This window comes from Hordeum vulgare, chromosome 7H (assembly GCF_904849725.1).
Source record: "Hordeum vulgare subsp. vulgare chromosome 7H, MorexV3_pseudomolecules_assembly, whole genome shotgun sequence".
Taxonomy (NCBI): domain Eukaryota; kingdom Viridiplantae; phylum Streptophyta; class Magnoliopsida; order Poales; family Poaceae; genus Hordeum; species Hordeum vulgare.
The window spans coordinates 16296743-16318093 of record NC_058524.1 but is presented as its reverse complement, the minus strand read 5'-3'; the positions used below and the strand labels follow the sequence as shown (position 1 = coordinate 16318093).

Here is a 21351-nt window from a genome sequence, read left to right as displayed (position 1 = left end):
GAGGGAGTTGATACGTCCATTTTGCATCATGCTTTCATGTTGATATTTATTGCTTTATGGGCTGTTATATTACTTTGTGGTACCATATTTATGCCTTTTCTCTCTTATTTTGCAAGGTTTATTTGAAGAGGGAGAATTCAGGCAGCTGGAATTCTGGACCGGAAAAGGAGCAAATCTTAGTCCACTATTCTGCACATCTCCAAATGCCCTGAAAAGTTACGTGGAATTTTTTGGGATTATACAAAAAATATTGGGCGAAAGAAGTACCGGAGGGGGCCACCAGGGCGCCACAAGCCCTGCCACCGCCACCCCCCTGGTGGCGGAGGGCAAGCTTGTGGGCTCCCTGACGGCCCACTAGCCTCCCCTCTTTTGCTATATGAAGGGTTCCCTTCCAGAAAAAATCAATCGGGAGCTTTTTCGTGGTTTCGCCGCCGCCACGAAGCGGAACTTGAGCAGATCCAATCTAGAGCTCCGGCAGGACGATCCTGCCGGGGAAACTTCCCTCCCGGAGGGGGAAATGTCGCCATCGTCATCACCAACACTCCTCTCGTCGGAGGGGAGGCATCTTCATCAACATCTTCATCAGCACCATCTCCTCTCCAATCTCTAGTTCATCTCCTGTAACCAATCTTCGTCTCGCGACTCCGATTGGTACTTGTAAGGTTACTAGTAGTGTTGATTACTCTTAGTAGTTGATGCTAGTTGGATTACTTGGTGGAAGAGTTTATGTTCAGATCCTTGATGCTATTCATTACACCTCTGATCATGATTATGATTATGCTTTGTGAGTAATTACTTTTGTTCCTGAGGACATGGGATAAGTCATGCTGATAATAGTCATGTGAATTTGATATTCGTTCGGTATTTTGATATGATGTATGTTGTCTTTTCCTCTAGTGGTGTTATGTGAACATCGACTACATAACACTTCACCATATTTGGGCCTATAGGAAGGCATTGGGGAGTAGTAAGTAGATGATGGGTTGCTGGAGTGACAGAAGCTTAAACCCCAGTCTATGCGTTGCTTCGTAAGGGGCTGATTTGGATCCACTAGTTTAATGCTATGGTTAGACGTTGTCTTAATTCTTCTTTTGTAGTTGCGGATGCTTGCGAGAGAGGTTAATCATAAGTGGGATGCTTGTCCAAGTAAGGGCAGTACCCAAGCGCCGGTCCACCCACATATCAAACTATCAAAGTAACGAACGCGAATCATATGAGCATGATGAAACTAGCATGACAGAAATTCCCGTGTGTCCTCGGGAGCTTTTTTCCTCCTATAAGGCTTTGTTCAGGTTTGTCCCTTGTTACAAAAGGGATTGGGCCACTTGCTGCACCGTTGCTACTACTTGTTACTTGTTACTTTTTGCTTGCTACGTTTCCCCTCGCTACACCATCACTTGTTACCGCTACTTTCAGTGCTTGCAGTTATTACCTTGCTGAAAACCGTTTATCAGAGCCTTCTGCTCCTCGTTGGGTTCGACACTCTTACTTATCGAAAGGACTACGATTGATCCCCTATACTTGTGGGTCATCAAGAACATCACCCAAAGCTTGAAAACTTCACAACACAAAACTTAAACAGAAACTTGTGATAACATTAGTACAAGAAAACAAACTACCACTTCTTTTGGTACTGTAGCAAACTTGAATTCTATCTATATTGATGATGGGCTACTGTATTCTCACTTTCCCATGGCTAGTACCCCCCGATACTAACCATAGTTTCATCAAAACAAGCAACCAACCCAACAAAAACAGAATCTGTCAAAAACAGACCAGTTTGTAGCAATCTGTATACTTCGTATACTTCTAGTACCTCAAAAAATCTGAAAAATTACGACGGTCTGGGGAAAAAGCATATAAATCAGCAGGAAAAATAATCAACTCAAAATCTCTTTCTGAATAAAAATGAAAAATCATCACATGAGAGAAAAGTTTCTATCTTTTTCCAGCAGGATCAAACAACCATTACCAAGACTAATCATAAAGGCTTTGCTTGGCTCAAACACAAAAAGAAACACAAAAAACACAATCACAACAGAATTATGAAAGTGTGGACGCAACAAAACAGAAAGAAAAAGATAAATTCATTGGGTTGCCTCCCAATAAGCGCTATTGTTTAACGCCCTTAGCTAGGCGTAGAAGCGATAGAATCACGTATCGTCGTCTTTGGTGCTCAAACCATAAGTGGCCCTCATCATGGATTCATAAGGAAATCTTATTTTCTTTCTAGGAAAGTGGTCCATACCCTTCCTTAAAGGAAATTGAAATCTAATATTCCCTTCCTTCATATCGATGATGGCACCAATAGTCCTTAGGAAAGGTCTACCAAGAATAATAGGGCATGTAGGATTGCAATCAATGTCAAGCACAATGAAATCCACGGGTACATAGTTCCTATTTGCAGTAATAAGAACATCATTGATCCTTACCATGGGTTTCTTGACAGTAGAATCAGCAAGATGCAAATTAAGAGAACACTCTTCAATCTCATTAAAACCTAGAACATCACATAAAGACTTTGGAATCGCAGAAACACTAGCACCCAAATCACACAAAGCATTGCACTCATAGTTTTGATTTTGATTTTGATGGTAGGTTCCCACTCATCATGAAGCTTTCTAGGGATAGAGACTTCCAATTCAAGTTTCTCTTCAAGAGCTTTCATCATAGCTTCGACGATATGATCGGTAAAGGCTTTGTTTTGGCTATAAACGTGTGGAGAGTTTAACATGGATTGCATCAAAGAAATGCATTCAATCAAGGAGCAACTATCATAATTGAATTCCTTGAAATCCACGGTAGTAATTTCATTACTACTCAAAGTTTTAACGTCTTCTACTCCACTTTTAATGCTTTTAGCATCATGATAGATGGACTCCGAATCATTGGGGCACTTTTCAACCAAAGTGGATTCATATCCAGCCCCATAATCATTAGGTTTAACACAAGAAAACAAAGATTCAATGGGAGTCACACCAAGCACTTTAAGATCTTCGTGATTCTCATCACGAGAACACGCCTTTTTAAGCCATTCATGTCTAGCATGAATTTGGGCGGTTCTTTCTTGGCTCTCAATCATGGAAACACGCATAGCTTTCAAAGTTTCATCCATGTTGATTTTGGGAGGAGCACATCTAACTTTTAAAGCATCAACATCACAAGAAATCCTATCAACGCTCTTAGCCAAATCGTCAATTTTGAGTAGTTTTTCCTCTATGGACGCATTGAAAATCTTTTGAGAGTTGATGAACTCTTTGATATTACTCTCTAGATCAGAGGGTAATCTATTGTAATTTCCATGAGTATTGTTGTAGGAGTTGCCAAAATTATTAGAGGAGTTACTAGGAAAAGGCCTAGGAACATAGTTTCCTCTAAAAGCATTGTTGTTGCCAAAGTTATTCCTACCAACAAAATTAACGTCCAAGCTAGCGTTGCTACTCTCAATCAAAGAAGACAAAGTCATATCATTAGGATCCAAAGGAGCACTTCTACTAGCAACCAAATTCATTAACTCATCCATCTTAGCACTCAACGAGTTAATTTCTTCTACCGCATGTATCTTCTTACTAGTAGGTGACCTTTCAATGTGCCATTGAGAATAGTTTGTCATGATGTTGTCTAAGAGCTTTGTGGCTTCTCCTAATGTGATTTCCATGAACGTTCCACCTGAGGCGGAGTCCAAGATATTTCTAGAAACGAAATTCAAGCCAGCGTAAAAGATTTGAATAATCATCCAAAGGCTCAAGCCATGAGCGGGACAATTTCTAATCATTAATTTCATTCTCTCCCAAGCTTGTGCAACATGCTCATGATCATGTTGCTTGAAATTCATGATATCATTACGGAGAGAGATGATCTTAGCCGGCGGAAAATACTTGGATATATAAGCATCTTTGCACTTATCCCAAGAATCAATACTATTTTTGGGCAAAGAAGAAAACCAAGTTTTTCCGCGATCTCGCAACGAGAAAGGAAAAAAGCTTCAATTTAATCACGTCATTATCCACATCTTTTTTCTGTTGCATATCGCAAAGCTCAATGAAGGTATTGAGATGGGATGCGACATCTTCACTAGGAAGGCCAGAGAATTGCTCTTTCATAACAAGATTCAGCAAAGCGGCATTTTTTTCGTATGACTCCGCACTAGTGGAGGGAGCAATCGGAGTACTAATAAAATCATTATTATTATATTCGAGAAGTCACAAAGTTTGGTGTTTTCGTTCATGGTGACTTCAGCAAGCAAGCAAGCACACAAGCAAACAAAAAGCGAGCGAGAAAAAGGGCGAACGAAAATAGCAAATTGGTCAAGTGGGGGAGAGGAAAACGAGAGGCAACTGGCAAACAAAGTAAATGCAAGAGATGAGTTTGCGACACTTACTTGGATGAGTTCTTGACTTGATCTTCCTCCTCGGCAATGGCGCTAGAAATCCTTCTGCTACTTCTCAAACAACAGCGTCAGAAATTGACACATTGACGGAGATTGGGCTTGCGTTGGTTTTTCCCTTGAAGAGGAAAGGGTGATGCAGCACAGGAGCGGTAAGTATTTCCCTCAGTTTGAGAACCAAAGTATCGATCCAGAAGGAGGGTCTCGCCAAGTCCAGAGTACCTGCGCAAACACAAACAAGCTTGCACCCAACGCTTCAAAGGGGTTGTCAATCCCTTCAAGATTGTTTGCAAAGTGAGATCTGAAGGCGGAAAGTGCAACGAAGTAGAAAGTGTAGGCTGAAAATATGGTGTGGAGTAGACCCTGGGGGCCATAGTGTTCACTAGAGGCTTCTCTCAAAATAGCAAGTAATACGGTGGGTGAACAAATTACTGTCGAGCAATTGATAGAACCGCGCAAAGTCATGACGATATCTAAGGCAATGATCTAGCATATAGGCATCACGTCCGAGACAAGTAGACCGATACTTTCTGCATCTACTACTATTACTCCACACATCGACCGCTATCCAGCATGCATCTAGTGTATTGAGTTCATGACGAACAGAGTAACGCTTTAAGCAAGATGACATGATGTAAAGGGATAATCTCAAACCAATGATGAAAACCCCATCTTTTTACCCTTGATGGCAACAACACGATACATGCCTCGCTACCCCTTCTGTCACTGGGTGAGGTCACCGCACGGTATGAACCCAAAACCAAGCACTTCTCCCATTGCAAGAATCATAGATCTAGTTGGCCAGACAAAACCCACAACTCGAAGAGAATTACAAGGATATGAAATCATGCATAAGAGAGATCAGAAGAAACTCAAATAAGATTCATAGATAATCTGATCATAAATCCACAATTCATCGGATCTCGACAAACACACCGCAAAAGAAGATTACATCGGATAGATCTCCATGAAAATCATGGAGAACTTTGTATTGAAGATCCAAGAGAGAGAAGAAGCCATCTAGTTACTAGCTATGGACCCGTAGGTCTATGGTGAACTACTCAGCATCATCGGAGAGGTCATGGTGTTGATGAAGAAGCCCTCCGTGTCCGAATCCCCCCTTCGGCAAGGCACTAGGACGTGCCCCAAATGGGATCTTGCGGAGACAGAAGCTTGCGGCGGCGGAAAAGTGATTACGATGCTCCCCTGATTTTTTTGGGAATATTTGGGAATTTATAGGCGCAAGATCTAGGTCAGGGGACCTCCAGGGGGCCCAGAAGCCTGCATGGCGCCCCCCCCTAGCCGCGGGGTGGGGGCTTGTGGGGCCCCTGGGGCTCTTCTGGCTTGGCTCCCAAGTCCCCCGATCTTCTTCCGTTCCAGAAAAAATCTTTTCGGGAATTTTCTTCCGTTTGGACTCCATTTCAAAATCTCCTCTGAAAGGGGTCAAAAACATGGAAAAACAGGAACTGGCACTTGGCACTGGATTAATAAGTTAGTCCCAAAAATAAATAAAAGGCATGCAAAACATCCAAAGTTTGACAAGATAATAGCATGAAACCATAAAAAAATATAGATACGTTGGAGGCGTATCACTACCCATCGACCCTAGATCCATAGTTTGTACCCCCTACTCGAGATCAGTCGGTTTTGACACCGACACCCCTACTCGGCTAGCTTTTGTGGTTTGGACACGTCGGTTATGCGTTCGTTGCTCTGTGTGGACGATTCGAGGTTGGACTCACACCCTGTTATGTATGATTTTTTGAATTTAGTCCACATTTGTCATGGGAATAATAAGTTTGGGTTTGAGTTGTAGTATTACAGGCACCGTCTACCTGTTTTCTTAATTTATGGTTGTTGGCTTATTTTGTGATATTTTTATATCATTTTTGTGATATCGCATGATGAGTTGATCTCATAAAAACTAATGGTTGTAAATTTTTAGTACAGACTAAAAAGACATAAACCGATGGCAAAAATGACCAATTTTATGGATGTGAACTTGACACATGATCACTTCTTTGGATTGAGGGCTTCAAGAAAATCAATTTAAACTTCAAACATTCCATGATTTCTACCCAATCATTACAATATCCATAGAATATGCATTCTTGTTGAAGAGTGTCGATTTCAAGTCAAGCCAAATGGTTGTCCTGAATTGGCAGCATGCACACCTCCCCGACGGCAAACAACTCCCGCGGTAGCGACGGAGGACTAGGAGCTAGGATCACATCATGTGAAGGCGATGGCTGCGAGGCTTTCTTCTTCGCCCTCTTCCTTAGAAACGAGCTTTCGCTGACATGCATAGCGATAATGATGTGTGTGTGTATGGGAGGGAGTGTGTGTGTGTGTGTGTGTGTGTGTGTGTGTGAGAGAGAGAGAGAGAGAGAGAAAGAGAGAGAGAGAGAGAGAGAGGAGCCTTTTGAAGAAAGGAAAATCAAATGCTCCCCGCGAAAATGAGTCCCGTCACGAGCCCCTGCCGACGTGGTGGTAGTCGAAGCGCCGCCCTGCCGATTCGTCGGTAACCGAAGCGGCATCCGATTGAATCCGGATTAGTAGACGTAGAAATGCATTCTGGAAAAACAGAAACAACTTTGAAAGAAAAGGAATTATCACCTTGGACACCTTTTTACTACTCAACAATCTATTTTCATTTTTGCGTAATTTATTATTCAATTCTTTTTGGTTGGCATTGTTCATCCGTGGACTAGAGCGGGGACGGCGTGGATGTCCGTCCATCTATGGTCCGATGGCCAGGTGGCGGCCCGATCAGAAACGGACGGGCCAGATGGATCCCGGCCATCCTCTCCCCCACCGCATGCACCCCACCCCCATCCCACCACACCACACCACTTGCAACCCCCCACCCCCAGCGGCCACCGCTTCCCCCCTCACTCCCCTCCCCGGCGACGGCGACGGCGACGAGCACCGCATCCGTCCTCCTCCCAGGCCATCCGCTCGCCGGCGATCATCCAGCTTCCCTTAGGTACTGCGCCCCCGATCCACCCACCCACTCACTCAGCCTTCTTCCCCGCCGCGGATTTCGCCGTCGCCGCGCTCGAATCTGGGCGGGGCTCCGTCGCTAGAAGCGCGGGGTGTTATTGCTAGAGCGTCCTCGTGGCGCCGTCTTCGGTCCCCGATGATCGCCTAGGAATCGGTTTTGCTCGGTCTGGGCGGAGGATGGGTTGTTTTCCGGTTCCGGACCACCGGTTGTACACACCCCGATGAACCCCCCCTCGATTTCTCCCTAGCTTTAGCGCGCACGGTGCCCGCGGATCTACAACATCCGCGTATTGTTTTCGGCACAAGTATGAGGAAACGGGGTGTTGCTTCTCTGGAGCAGACCGGACGCAGGTGTGTGTCAGCCATGGGCAGCATGTCAGAGTGTTAGCTCTGATCGATTTATGAGTGTTTTCAGGAGCGTTCTTGCGCTCCAGTGCCGTTAGATAGCACCCATACAGCGATCTGAATAAGGCAAGACTGCTTAGTTAACCGGGGGTCTGAATGCCGGCTCTATATCGGATTCAGATTCGGACGTCAGGCAGTATGTTATCTATTTCCATTTATTTGCTTTGTGTCGTAATTTCGTAGGACTTATAACCAGCACTTCTGTTTTGTACCCGCGGTCGAAACAACTGACCGTGTCTTCATTATATGTGTGCAGGCTTGTGGGGCTCGAATGAAGGTGGAAGATTGTTGCCACTGATCTCCGGTGTATACTTTGTAGCTCACATATGGAGACGGTCAATGCAGTTGATGGATACAAGTTTGCTGACGAGTCTACGAGCGATGTCCGTGTTTGCTTTAGACGGACCGGTAGCAACGAGCAGCAGCCAGAACGGTTTCCCTGCCACTCGTCCATCCTCTCCGACAGGAGCAAGTATTTCGCGGACTTGCTTGGTCGACGCGATGTTCCTTTTGGTAATAATAACTGCATTGAAGTCGAGTGCCCGAGGGCTGAGTATGACCATTATGTCAAGTTGTTGAAGTTTATGTATCTTTCAAGAGAATCGATCGAGGAAGAGTTCACCTCTGTTAAGTCAGCTCTTGGCGTTCTTCGAGCAGCGACCTCTCTCAAATCCGAGTTCATTGCTGAAACCTGTATCGGATACCTTGAATCTGCCTCCTGGGACGAAAAAGAGGAGGAGGAGATTTTACAATTTGCTCAGACCCTGGGTCCAGAAGCTGCTGCACCTTTGTTAGCCCGTTTGCAAGCTCCCAGTGCGAACGCTGTGAAGACTGTTTTCATCTCCGCTGTACATTTTGCTACGTCCATGGAAATTTCATCCGCTCCCGTCTTTGATGACCTCAAGACTGCTGCTCAAGAGCAGATTGACTTCATGCTCCATGATGGTGATGATCCTGCAATTGTTATGATGGATGAAGATGTAAGGTCTGTCTTCAGGGAAGGTTTGACAAAGCTTTTGTCAACGCTTAGGACTGGACTAGATCTCTTGGCCTCAGAGTTTGATCAATTGCCTGAACAAGCAGAGCAAAGGATCCTACATAGCTTAGTTGACATTGACTGGATAACCACTGTCTTGACAAAGATTGAGTTGATGAATGAGTTTGTTTCTGGCTGGTTAGAAATCTCAGACCATGTCATCTCAGTGGTTCAGGACGACAAGTATAGCTCGGGTCTGTGGGCTGTGAAGAGGAAGCTTATAGAAGTGACTGGAAAGGCCTTGGATGCTGTTGGCTATGGCTCTGTGGTTCTCCCATCAACATCCAGAACGCATCTTGTGAAGACATGGCTCCCGTACATCCGAACGACAAAGCGCTTGCTTGATGGTAAGACAAAAGACGATGCATTTCCTCAGATGGATGCGAACTTGTGCCAGAACATTGAGAGTGCAATCGTTTCGATGGTTTTAGCATTGCCTTCGGGTGACCAGTCGGATATCCTGTCGGACTGGATGCAGAAAGCAGACCAGTTCAGATATCCTGACCTCACTGAGGCATTTGAGATGTGGTGTTACCGCAGCAAAACAGCAATCAGACGGCTGAATGGGGCGATAGATAAGGCCGGCAACCCTATCAGCTTGTAAGGCTACCATTGATTTAATTGTAGACTGTAAGAGTGATATTAGCCGGTTATACCAACCAAGTTCTCATTGTTGGATGTTGTTGTTGTTGTGGATGTTGTAAAACAATCACCCATGTTCAATACAGTTCAGTTCTTCTGCAGTATGCTCTTGTCGAAAACCACCGGGTTTGTCTATTTATTATACTCGTGTAGAGATAGTATCTCAGCATCAGCAGTGTTGAAAAGCCTATAATTATTGTTTTAGTGATACTCATGTTGAAAAAAAAATTCCCTTATTACATTGTAAACCAGGTTAAGAGTTCCTGGACCGAGTGACTCCCAGTTCCAATCAGGTCTGGCAAACCTTTGTTCCTGAGGATCGCTTAAGCATGGATCCTGAAGGACTTCGTTCTGTGGCATGCTTTCCAGGTTCCATGGCCAAAACACTCTCTAAAAACAGAGTTTGATGGTTGCTTCTTTCCATGTAATGTTCCCAAAAATGGAAGAGATTTCGTTCTGTGGCATGCTTTCCAGGTTCCATGGCCAAAACACTCTCTAAAAACAGAGTTTGATGGTTGCTTCTTTCCATGTAATGTTCCCAAAAATGGAAGAGATTTCGTTCTGTGGCATGCTTTCCAGGTTCCATGGCCAAAACACTCTCTAAAAACAGAGTTTGATGGTTGCTTCTTTCCATGTAATGTTCCCAAAAATGGAAGAGATTTCGTTCTGTGGCATGCTTTCCAGGTTCCATGGCCAAAACACTCTCTAAAAACAGAGTTTGATGGTTGCTTCTTTCCATGTAATGTTCCCAAAAATGGAAGAGATTTCGTTCTGTGGCATGCTTTCCAGGTTCCATGGCCAAAACACTCTCTAAAAACAGAGTTTGATGGTTGCTTCTTTCCATGTAATGTTCCCAAAAATGGAAGAGATTTCGTTCTGTGGCATGCTTTCCAGGTTCCATGGCCAAAACACTCTCTAAAAACAGAGTTTGATGGTTGCTTCTTTCCATGTAATGTTCCCAAAAATGGAAGAGATTTCGTTCTGTGGCATGCTTTCCAGGTTCCATGGCCAAAACACTCTCTAAAAACAGAGTTTGATGGTTGCTTCTTTCCATGTAATGTTCCCAAAAATGGTTGCTTCCGTTTAATACTAGTAAGCAAATAGCATGATCTAAAGAACTCTTAGCTAGTTTATTTCCTTAACAGGGGAAATCTGGCAACATGATATATTAAAAATTCCTACCGATAAAATAATCGAAATGTTTATCAGGCTTTTATGGTGTTCACCATATGCCTACCTATTCCTTTTTCTTTCGCACATTCATTGGTTATCAAGTTTGCGCTTTGCTATATGCATTAGAGGGGAAGTCATTCTTTATACTAGCATTCTTGCACAGCTTAATGAAAGTGGTCCATGCCTCCTCAGGTAGGTTTGGGAAATTTTAGTTGCTAGAGACCATTGTCTTCACTAAACCGCCCGATTCGAAAACAACACTAAATTACGGGCCATCCTAACCCAGCTGCTCATGCATCATTAGCCCACTTGACCTCCCAATCAAACGAAACCATTTGGGGTTTGGCAACTTGTGTGAAAGCAGGGCATTCGTTAGTTGTCCCATTGCCACGCAGGAATCTTCTTGGCCTTTTTCAGCTATATAACCTGCAACTGATTGAAGCAATCATGAGGCCAATCTTGCGCTAATCATATCCTAACATCATTCCAAGCACCTTGTTAAGTACGAATAGTAGGTTCGGTTACGTGCTTAATTCGTCGAAAGCCGCTTTGGGTTTGTGATTATTATGATTAGCAGGGGAGGGGCAGGAGATGATTGCTGGGAAATGCCCATCCAGCTTAATCCTGCCCAATCTCCTGATGTGTTAGGGCTAGCCGAAAAAGCGAGCTTTCCTCGTAGTGGAACGCAAAGCGGATGATTAACAAGCGTTTTTTTCGCGCTAATATAAGAAATCTCTTCTTCTTTTATCGATGACTTTTTCCCGCCCGTGCATCGTGAGATATAAGAAATTGCAAGCTGCTCCATTTGGGATTGGGAACCAAATCCAAGGCTCCCTTTTCTCTGCAGTTACAGACAAGCAGTTTGATTCCTGGCATGATTAGCTGACGTGCAAACAGTGAATGAACTGCACTAATGCAATGTGCCAACCCAAAAAAGAAGAGTATCTATCTATGTAGCTCAATGGGCTGGGATCATTATTCATGCTAGTGGAGTTGAACATTTGAGCTAATCTATTGCAATCTAGCTTGTGTGATTGATGGACAGGGAAGATCGGCATGTGACATGCAGGCTGCTCATGAACGCACTGGCATTATATTTTTGCACTGACAGTATATATATATTGATATTGGTATGTGTATTTACATCTTATACTCTTATACATATATATGTATATATGCTACTGCTGCTAATTCTACTGTGATATATTTTCTGAAACTAACATCTAGCCTCCGTTTTCAGGTTCCGCGGCATCTCGGGGCCGTTCGTCGATCAAAATTAACCTTCCGGTGCTCGGATCTAGGCGATGGCCATGCCGCGGTCGGCGTTGGAGCTCTGGACCTGGAACCTGAAGCTGGTGACAGGGAGGCTCATCTCCTTCTCCTTCTCCTTCTCCTCCGCGGCGATGCCCTCGGAGAAGCTCCACAGCCTGGAGGCCTCCTCGGCGCTGGACGCCAGCCTCGACGGCGCCGCCTCGTTGCAGTCGGCGAAGTACCTCCCCGACACCCCCGCCACCGCCGGGTGCACCGCCGCGTAACACGTCGTTGCCGCCGCCTGGACATGCACACACACACATAAGGGTCAGCATTCCGGCCGTAGAAAGTGTTGATCGGCTGAAGTGAAGTGAGGAGGGAGTGACTGACCTGGGGAACCGTCTTGAGGAGCTTGGACGCCAGGAAGAACACCGCGTCTGCAGTTGTTCCAGGGTATAATAATAAGATCGTTTGCCACTTTTTTTTTTTTGTTGACCCGAGTCGGAAAACTCCGTCGCCGACGCTATGTGAGGCCGACACGTGACGCCTAGGCCCACGTGCCGGCCTCACATCGACGACGACGGTGTTTTCCAACCTCGGACTATTTTCGCGAAACAAGAGGGGAGGAGGACGTACTGGTGACGATGCCGGCGCGGTCGCGGATGAGGCGGGTCCGGACGATGCCGGGGTGGACGCAGTTGGCCGTGACGTCGGCGCCCATCTCCCTGAGCCGGCCGGCGAGGGCCGTGGTGTGGAGCACGTTGGCGAGCTTGGAGAGCGCGTAGGCCCGCGTCGGATCGTACGGCCTGCCATCAAGTTTGCACCAGAGCGTTCACGTGAATCTCGAAGCACCATAGATGGGTACTACACACATAGTAAGTGCATGCTGTGGTGATTAATCAACAAGGTAACAACGAACGAACGTACGTGGCCTTGCGGGTGACGCGGCGGAGGTAGGCGAGGGGCCCGTCGTCCTCGGCGCCGGCGGCGAACCAGGCGTGCACGGTGGAGGAGACGTTGACGATCCGGCCCTGCACGCCGGTGGCCCTGGCCGTGTCCGCCATGGCCGGCAGCAGCAGCTTGGTGAGCAGGAAGTGGCCCAGGTAGTTGGTGGCGAAGGTCATCTCCACGCCGTCCTCCGACACCGCGAACCGCTCCGCGTACTGCCCCGCGTTGTTTCTGCACGCACGATCAGCTCAGTCAATCACGGCGATCGCCGGCGACGGGGACGAGGACGTGGTGGATCGACCGATTACATGAGGAGGTTGAGGGGGAGGCGGAGGGCGAGGAAGCGGGCGACGAAGCGGCGGACGGAGCCGAGGGAGGAGAGGTCAAGCGGGAGCACCACGACGCGGTCGCCGTCCGGGACGGCGAGGATGCGGGCGCGGGCCTCCTCGGCGGCCTTGAGGTTGCGCGCCGGGAGCACGAGCCGGGCGCCGCGCCGGGCGAGCACGCGGGCCGTCTCGGCGCCGATGCCCGAGGTCGCGCCGGTGACGATGGCGGTGATGTGGCTCAGGTCGCCGGCGGGCAGGGTGGCCTCCTCGGCGGTGGTGCGCGAGCCGTAGCCGCTCGGGCCGGACGAGCCGGCCAGGTACCTCAGCGAGCTCAGCATGGCGCTCATGGAGGAGGCTGCAGAGGGTGAGAGAGAGAGAGAGAGAGAGAGAGAGAGATGGGTAGAGAGCGGTGTGACCGGTGAGGGAGGAGGAGGAGGGGGTATAAATAGGCGGCCGGCCGGAGAGGTGAAGGAGATGGAGCTCCGTCAGTCCGTCGATGGCGCGCACGCACGCACGGTGCGCCGCTGAGTTGCACTAGGAGGTGCTCTGGAAAGCGACATGCACTGCAGACTGCACGTACCAACGATCGATCGATTTCTCCCTTGTCCATTAAAACTTCGTAGATCGCGTCATCGAAAATAAATTGACCCTCAAACTGCATTTTAATAAAAAAAAATGATTGAATGATTAGGAAAATAGTGATATTCCAGGCCTGCTGGAAACTTAATGGCACGTCGTATGATGCTCACATTTTCTAGAATTTACCCTTAAATTGTACTTTAAGAACTAAGGTGTATGTAGGGAGTTCGTCAATCTCAAAACGATGTACCAATTCGGTCTTTTGAAGGTACTCATAAAGGCGAATATATATGCAAATGTATGATCATCTATGTCTATACTGTGCTAATTCTTTTTACCTTTGTTCATAAGGAGAAAAGGAGATTGACTGATTGCAATCGTCTTGATTCGGAATAGTTCTGACAGGCACACCTAGCATTACAAATGTAGGCCTTTTTTGGTTTGAAGGAATTTTGTATGAATTTCATAAGATATAATTTTCATAGGTAATTTTTTTTTAAACCATTTGGTTTAGGAAAAAGTCCAGAACGAACCTTGAACTCGTAGGGGCTAGCGAAATCGAACCCTGAACTGTCAATCCCGGTAATCGGCACTCTAAACTCTTTGATCCCGGTCTAATTCGAACCCTGATGCGATTTGGGGGTGGAAAACGCTGACGTGGCCAGGATTTGCATCAGATGTGGGCCAAGGAGGCGAGCTTACTTAACCGCAGCGCCAGTTCTAACCGTTATGCTAGTCTGAGACGAAAGAAAAGGGGATCGAGTTCATCCAGTTCTTGGCGGGGCAGGCGATTTGGGAGTGTGGCGGCGTTGCGGCGCACGGCGGGGAAGAAAATGTCGTGGTCTAACTGTGAATCTTCCGCGCCTGGCTTCCGAGGAGCTTCTGGGAGAAGGAGGGGCACAGAGGCGAGATCTCCGGTGCCATACCGCCAGAATCCGATGGCGTATGAACCGGAGGTGTTGTGCCATTGCAATCCGAGGAGGAAGGCTCCTAGATGGATATCCTGGAGTCGTGCGAACCCAGGGAGGCGCTACTACTCTTGCGTCAATGCAATGGTTCGATCTCTGTCTCTCTCTGATTGTTTCTACTTTCTATCTCAGATTTTTTCCTGATTTGCACCTTGCTCTCTGTGATTGATTTCTTGCACAGAATGGAGATGGATGTGGGTTTGTTCAGTGGTATGATTCTCCATTGCCCAAGTTTTTTAGTGACTTGATTGGTGATCTGCGTGATGAAGTATGGAGGCTGCATGGTCAAGACAATGTGCCTCCTGTGTCAGTAGAACAAGTGGAAGAGTGCAGAGACCAGTTTGTGTTAGTAGAGCCTACTGTGAAGGATCTGCAGGATCAGCTAAAGGAGAAGAGTGCAGAGATTGCTGCTTTGAAGGGAAAATTTGAGAAAGTGGTTTTCATTGTACTTGTCTTTGTGTTTGGAGTAGTGGCTGGGAAGTTGTTTGCATTTTAGCTTTCTGTGCTAGGTTTAGTGGCAGAGAAGGAATGTAATGTGCTTTTGCCAAGTTTATTAGAATGTTGGAAGTTTGTGCTCAGCATTGGAAAGTTTATTTCTTTGCAATTGCTTTCATTTTAATTTCTTTGCAAAGTTTGTGCTCAGCATGGCAAGGAACAAAGTTTCAGTACATGATTACAAATGAGACAATCTGACAACAAAATATATCATGATTTAAAAGGAGACAACTGATGAACCAAGTTTGAAACTAACATTTCATCACTGATGAACCAAATTTTTGCACCATTACATGATCATACATCTCACCAAAATAAGGTGCATCACTGATGAACCCTAATGTTTGCACCATTACATCACTTTTGACAAGCACACATAAGGATCAGTCCTGACCACCACTTCCTGCAGTGAAGTACCTATAGCTGGGATAATCTTCAGCATCTTTTCTGCCCCTGTGCCTTGTTGCACCTCTTGCACCACTTCCTGATGCTCCAGTTGTCTGCCTTGGTGGTCTAAACCTTGATGGTGCAGTAGTAGCTTGACCAGCAGATGCGTTAGTAGCTTGACCAGCAGATGCACTTCCAGACTGTGATATATAGCAGGTATAAGCTTAATCAGTAACAATTTAAAATGAACTGTAAGAAAATAGCAGTACATAGCAGGTATAAGAAATGAATTACCTCTGATGCCTTCCTTTTCTTGGTAGTCTTAGTCAGGTGTGCATTTTTCTTCTTACCTCTTTCTGGGTTTTTCTCACAGCTTGACTTGTTGTGGCCTGGATTGCCACACATGGAGCAAGCAATGATAGTGCCATGTCTGGTCATTCTATTGGAAGGCTTAGGTTTCTCAGTCTCTTCCCTCTTCCTGTGGTTCTTCTTAGGCCTACCTGGCATTTTCACATATCCAGGAGCTATTGGCCTTAGCTTCTCTGAAATTGGCCACATTTCAGGGCCTTCCACAGGCTGGAGACAGTGGTCATATATTTTGTTGAACACATCAACAGAGTAGCAAGGATCAATGTAGTCCTCAACTAGCTTGCCACACTTGTAGATTGCTGTGATGGCATGAGAGCAAGGAACCCCTGCCAGCTGGAAATAGCCACATGAGCATGTCCTTTTGTCAAGACTCACAATATATTGTCTTTTTCTCCCTGTCAACAGCTTGATTTCAAAGCCATCTTTCCCATTCCACAAGACCTCCATGAATTGGGTTCTAGCTATGCTTGTCTTCAACTTTTTAAATATGCTTGGGCATATCTTTCCATGAAACTTCTGTCCTTTGGCCCTTTGTTCCTGAATTCTGGTAAATACCTTCTTCCTAATCTTCTCTTGCATGGATATAATTGGGTAGAACCTTGCTTCCACTATAGAATGGTTGAAGGACTCACATAAGTTGTTATCAACTGACTCACATTTGGAACCCACTTGGAAATATGCCCTTGCCCAATGTGTTGGCTCTGTTCTCATCATGTCCTTTGCACCTTCAGGTGTTTCCTGTGCTAGTTTTGCTTTATAATAGTTGAAATCTTGTTGGTTAGATGCTTTGGCTGCTTAGCTGGGCTCTTAATCACTTCAGTTATCACACCACTTCAATCAGTAACAAACACATCATCTACTAACTGCACATATTCCTCTTCTTCTTGATCTTGAGCTGGCTCTGCACTAATGATATGATCAGGTTGAGAAGCATCAGATTCACATATGTCCATTAATTCATCTTCAAAGTCACTGCCACTACTGTTGTACTTATCCTCCTCTTGATGGTACTCAATATAGATATCTGCTACTCCTCCCACACAAATATAGTCTGCCATGCTCATACAACCACTGTCATCGTGCAACAACAACAATCCATTGATAAGCTGTTTACCAGGAATAAGAAAATACAACTTCATCGAATCCTTGACCTCCATATGATCTTTAAGAAAACCTTTCACTTCCTGAAACGAGAGCTTGTCCCTCTCGATCTCTGACATCTCTTGATCGCCCCCCACATACTCCAAATTAGAACCATGGCGGACAAACTCCCCTCCAATATGAAATCTCACATTCAAAATCTCAGTCGGGTCCATGATGAAACTGAAATGCAAAGGAAATAATCACTCACGGAAGTAATCAACCCTAAAATCGACCAAAATCGGAGGCAAAAACCTAGCTTTACCAGCACCAGAAAAAAAAACCAATATTCCCGCCTAAACCCTAACCCTAATGCCACAGAAAGGCTCCGCACTACGGCTACAGGACGAGGAGATGTCGGAGAACTTACATACACCGTTGCTTCTCATCGCGCGGTCACGATCGTCGCCGCTCCGTTCATCCGCCCGTCGCCATTGCCGCCATTGGAGCAGAGAAGGAGACGGGGCAGAGTGGAGAGACTGGACTGGTCGGGCTACAGAATGGGCAGATACAGTACTCTACCTGGGCTGCAGAGGATAAGCCCATCTTCTTTCGGCCCATAAGCGCGACGGACCGGCCGAAAAACTATCTCCCACAGAAATCCCGGCCACGTCAGCGAATCCCCGTTTGGCAATAGGACTCAGGGTTCGAATTAGACCGGGACCAAAGAGTTCAGAGTGCCGATTACCGGGATTGACAGTTCAAGGTTCGATTTCGCTAGCCCCTACGAGTTTAAGGTTCGTTATGGACTTTTTCCTTTGGTTTATAGGAATAGAATACTATTATTATGAAGGAATTTTTTCTATCCTTCATATTTTTGATAGGAAAATAAACAATAGCGTAGACTCGGTGATAAAAAAATCCTATGATGTCAAGTAGAGGACATCTTCTTTCCTAATCCTATTTATAGGATTTGAGATACATGCATCTCACTTTGTATGGCTTTTTCTATTCTTATTATTTTTCTAACCTATGAACCAAAAGAGGCCTTACAAGGTCGGTCAATGTTATGGTTGTACCACCAGTCCACCAAGGAGCAAACATCCGCCTTATTTCTCGCATCGTAGCGATCCATAGACCAATAACAGAAGATGTTAATCGACCTTGAGTCGGTGAAATTTCATATATGAAGAAGATATTTTGTCACTGTCGATTCTGTTATGGAGTATCGAATATGTGGTTGGGTAGTACTGAATACATGCCGTTAAAACTGTAGAAATTGTCCTTTTCTTCCCCTCTCCTGTGTGGCATGGTGACCGGAGCGAAGGTCGATCTACTACTCGCCTCCTCGGCGAGACTGCATCCCCCCTCCCCCTCCACATGTCCCTCCATCGCTGTCGATGGGAGGAGGGCGGGGACCCTTTCGATGGAGGTAGGGTTATGCATAAATTTGGGTTTTGTTTCTACCCGACGACAGTGGCGTAGCCAGGGGGTGGACAGGGTGGTTGATGGACCACCCTGAAATTCCACCATAGCCAATGTATAAGATAACAAAAATTACAATGCATAAAATTACATGAAATTTTTATTATTGGACCATCCTGGCTCATCGAGCTAGCTACGCCACTGTCCGGCGATGGCGCCGTCAACGGCATGGAAGAATAAGGTTCTCGCCGTCGCGCCGATGAAAGCATGAGGAGGTGGTGGAGAGCGGCAGTGTGACGAGAAAGGAAATGATGCGAGTGAGGATCGTCGGAGTCCGGAGTGTGTCAGCTAGTGGGCTGCTTCGTATGCATGTACATGTACGTACATGTGCGTCGGTCAAACAATATATCATCTTCTAATCTGCGTACGCACGTACGTACGTACATACTCAGGCTAGATAGACATAGATATAGCTAGCCTATATGATGTGGATGATGGAGCACGTGCGTTGCGGCATATTTGCGGTCCACCGATCCCTCTTGAGACTGTGTCGCGAGATGGACGGATGGATGGCGATGGATCGTCTTGACCAGCAGCAGTTTCTCCCGCTCCTTCTCCGTCAACTCAAATAAGACGCAATTTAAATAGGACATGCTTCGCGACAGTATCTACAAAATCATGGCTTTGTGCCGTTCTTCATCCTGAGGATGTTGTTTTGGAATTTAGGTATACTAGCAAAATGACCCGTGCGTTGCAACGTAAGAAAAAAAAACATAAACTTCAATAATGATGACCACATTATGTTCACATATCATCGCTTGATTTTGAAATTTTATGCACAAATGCAAGAAAATGTTTCTTCTTTCAAAATTAATTCATAAGTTGAAGCAATCTTTACATTTTTCAAAAAATATATATCATGGTTGTCAAAAATCTTGGTAACTTAAAGATTTATTCTGAATTTCAATATATTTTAAAAAAAATATACAATAATAATTCGATCCATCCAACAGTTAATTCTTCAAAATTCACACATGTATATTGTCACAAAGACTTAGAAGCATTAATGTTTAACTACATACATTAGATCTTTCGTGAACAATTTTACAATGGAGAACATTTTTTACAATTTACAAATATTTACTAAAAATCGTGAATATTTTTTATATTTCGAACGGGTTTAAATATTTTCTTTTGAATTGGCGACCAATTCAAGAAAAGACGAACATATTTTTTTATGCTGGAGGATTTTTTTAAATTCACAAACATTTTTTGAAACGCATGAATTTTTTCTGAATAAACAAACATTTTTATAAATCAGTAATATATTTATTAAATTCATGGACATTGTTTTGGAATTTGCAAAAAATATATAAAAATCCGGCGCTTTTTTTGAATCCACAAACATTTGATGTTTTCGTCAGCATTTTAATTAAAAATTCCTATTTTTTAATATGCAAAAGTTTTTATAATTCTAAATTATTTAAATTAGAAATAAACAAAAATGGAACGGAAAATTTTAAATAAAAAAAGAAACTATCAAAACAGGCATTAGCTATTTTTAAAATTTTAGGACATTTTTTACATGCATTAATATATTTTGAATTAGAAAGCATTTTGTTAAATGCCTTCAATAATTTTTAATACATGGAATTGTATTTGAAATCATGGACTTTTCTTATTGTACAAACATTTTATTGTATATGCGAGCATTTTTTACAAAACTTCGAGCAGTTTTTGAAGTCACAAACACTTTATTTTTCTAATATGTTGATTTATATTTTTCAGTTTATTAAAATTTTAAAGATTTTTTGAAGTTCTAAATTATTTAAAATAGAAAAATAAACGGAACTAAAAGCAGGCCCTGTGCATGGGCCGGCCCATACGGTTTGCTGGATATTCTCCCAGCTTGCAGAGCGTAATATAGGAGGTTTTTACATGGGCCGGCCCAGTTCAAGATTTTTGCTTTGTGAAACGTTTTCTATTACTTACCGGTGGCATGGTGGGTAATTTATGCAAACTTTAGGGGTAATTTTCATGACGGACGACCAGAAACCGTATTTGCTTTATTATTAGGGAGAGATTACGTACTAGGGCTTGACTTGACGGTGTTCTCAGTTTCTTCCGTGCTTTCTTTGGATAGCGTAGTCATGTATATTCTGCGCGATCCGATCATCCTGAAATTAGCTTTGTAAGAGGGCTAGTTAAAACACAAAGGGTTTAGGGTTTTGCGTAGGTGGTCTATCCACCTCATGTCTCCATATATATATATAGATGATCAGGATCTTACAATTACATACGAGTCCCTGTATGTACAAATACAATATGAACTAGACCCTATTTTACATGCCCCCTCAATCGGAACTACATACAAGATTCAGATTGGTTCTAAATCGGTCTAGCATCTGTCGTGTAGCGGGTTTAGTAAATACATCCGTTAGCTGATCATCTGTTGAAATGAACCTGACATCCAATGAGCCTGCAGCTACTCGTTCTCTCACAAAGTGGAAATCAATCTCAATGTGTTTGGTCCGAGCATGGAATAGTGGATTTGCCGTCAGGTATGTAGCCCCTAAGTTATCACACCACAAAATGGGGGTGCGCTGCCGTGAAACTCCAAGTTCCCTGAGAACTGTGTCTATCCAAATGGCTTCAGTAGCTCCATTGGCCAATGCCTTATACTCTGCCTCAGTGCTAGATCTCGAGGCCGTAGGCTGTTTCTTAGAACTCCAAGATATAAGGTTAGGTCCAACAAATATAGAAAAAACATCTGTGGAGCGTCTGTCATCAACACAGCCTGCCCAATCTACATCTGTGAATATACTAACTCCAGTAAACTGTGATTTGCGAATTTGAAGCCCTGTGTTTAGTATACCT

At 44.6% G+C, this 21351-nt stretch overlaps 2 protein-coding genes across 2 annotated transcripts; one reads left to right on the top strand and one right to left on the bottom strand.

Moving 5' to 3' along the window:
• The first annotated feature begins 7238 nt into the window (after nucleotides 1–7238).
• On the top strand, nucleotides 7239–9574 carry LOC123407225 (BTB/POZ domain-containing protein At3g05675-like). Its single transcript, XM_045100311.1, has 2 exons — nucleotides 7239–7373; nucleotides 8052–9574. The coding sequence occupies exon 2, from the start codon at nucleotides 8122–8124 to the stop codon at nucleotides 9433–9435; it is 1314 nt and encodes a 437-aa protein (XP_044956246.1). The 5' UTR covers nucleotides 7239–7373; nucleotides 8052–8121; the 3' UTR covers nucleotides 9436–9574.
• A 2155-nt stretch (nucleotides 9575–11729) lies between these two features.
• Nucleotides 11730–13541, bottom strand: LOC123410573 (short-chain dehydrogenase TIC 32 B, chloroplastic-like). The gene is made up of 5 exons (XM_045103517.1): nucleotides 13154–13541; nucleotides 12825–13076; nucleotides 12534–12703; nucleotides 12288–12334; nucleotides 11730–12198 (listed from the first exon to the last, which is right to left on the bottom strand). Exons 1-5 carry the CDS (start codon nucleotides 13516–13518, stop codon nucleotides 11944–11946), a joined length of 1089 nt encoding a protein of 362 aa, XP_044959452.1. The 5' UTR covers nucleotides 13519–13541; the 3' UTR covers nucleotides 11730–11943.
• Between the last annotated feature and the right edge of the window lie 7810 nt (nucleotides 13542–21351).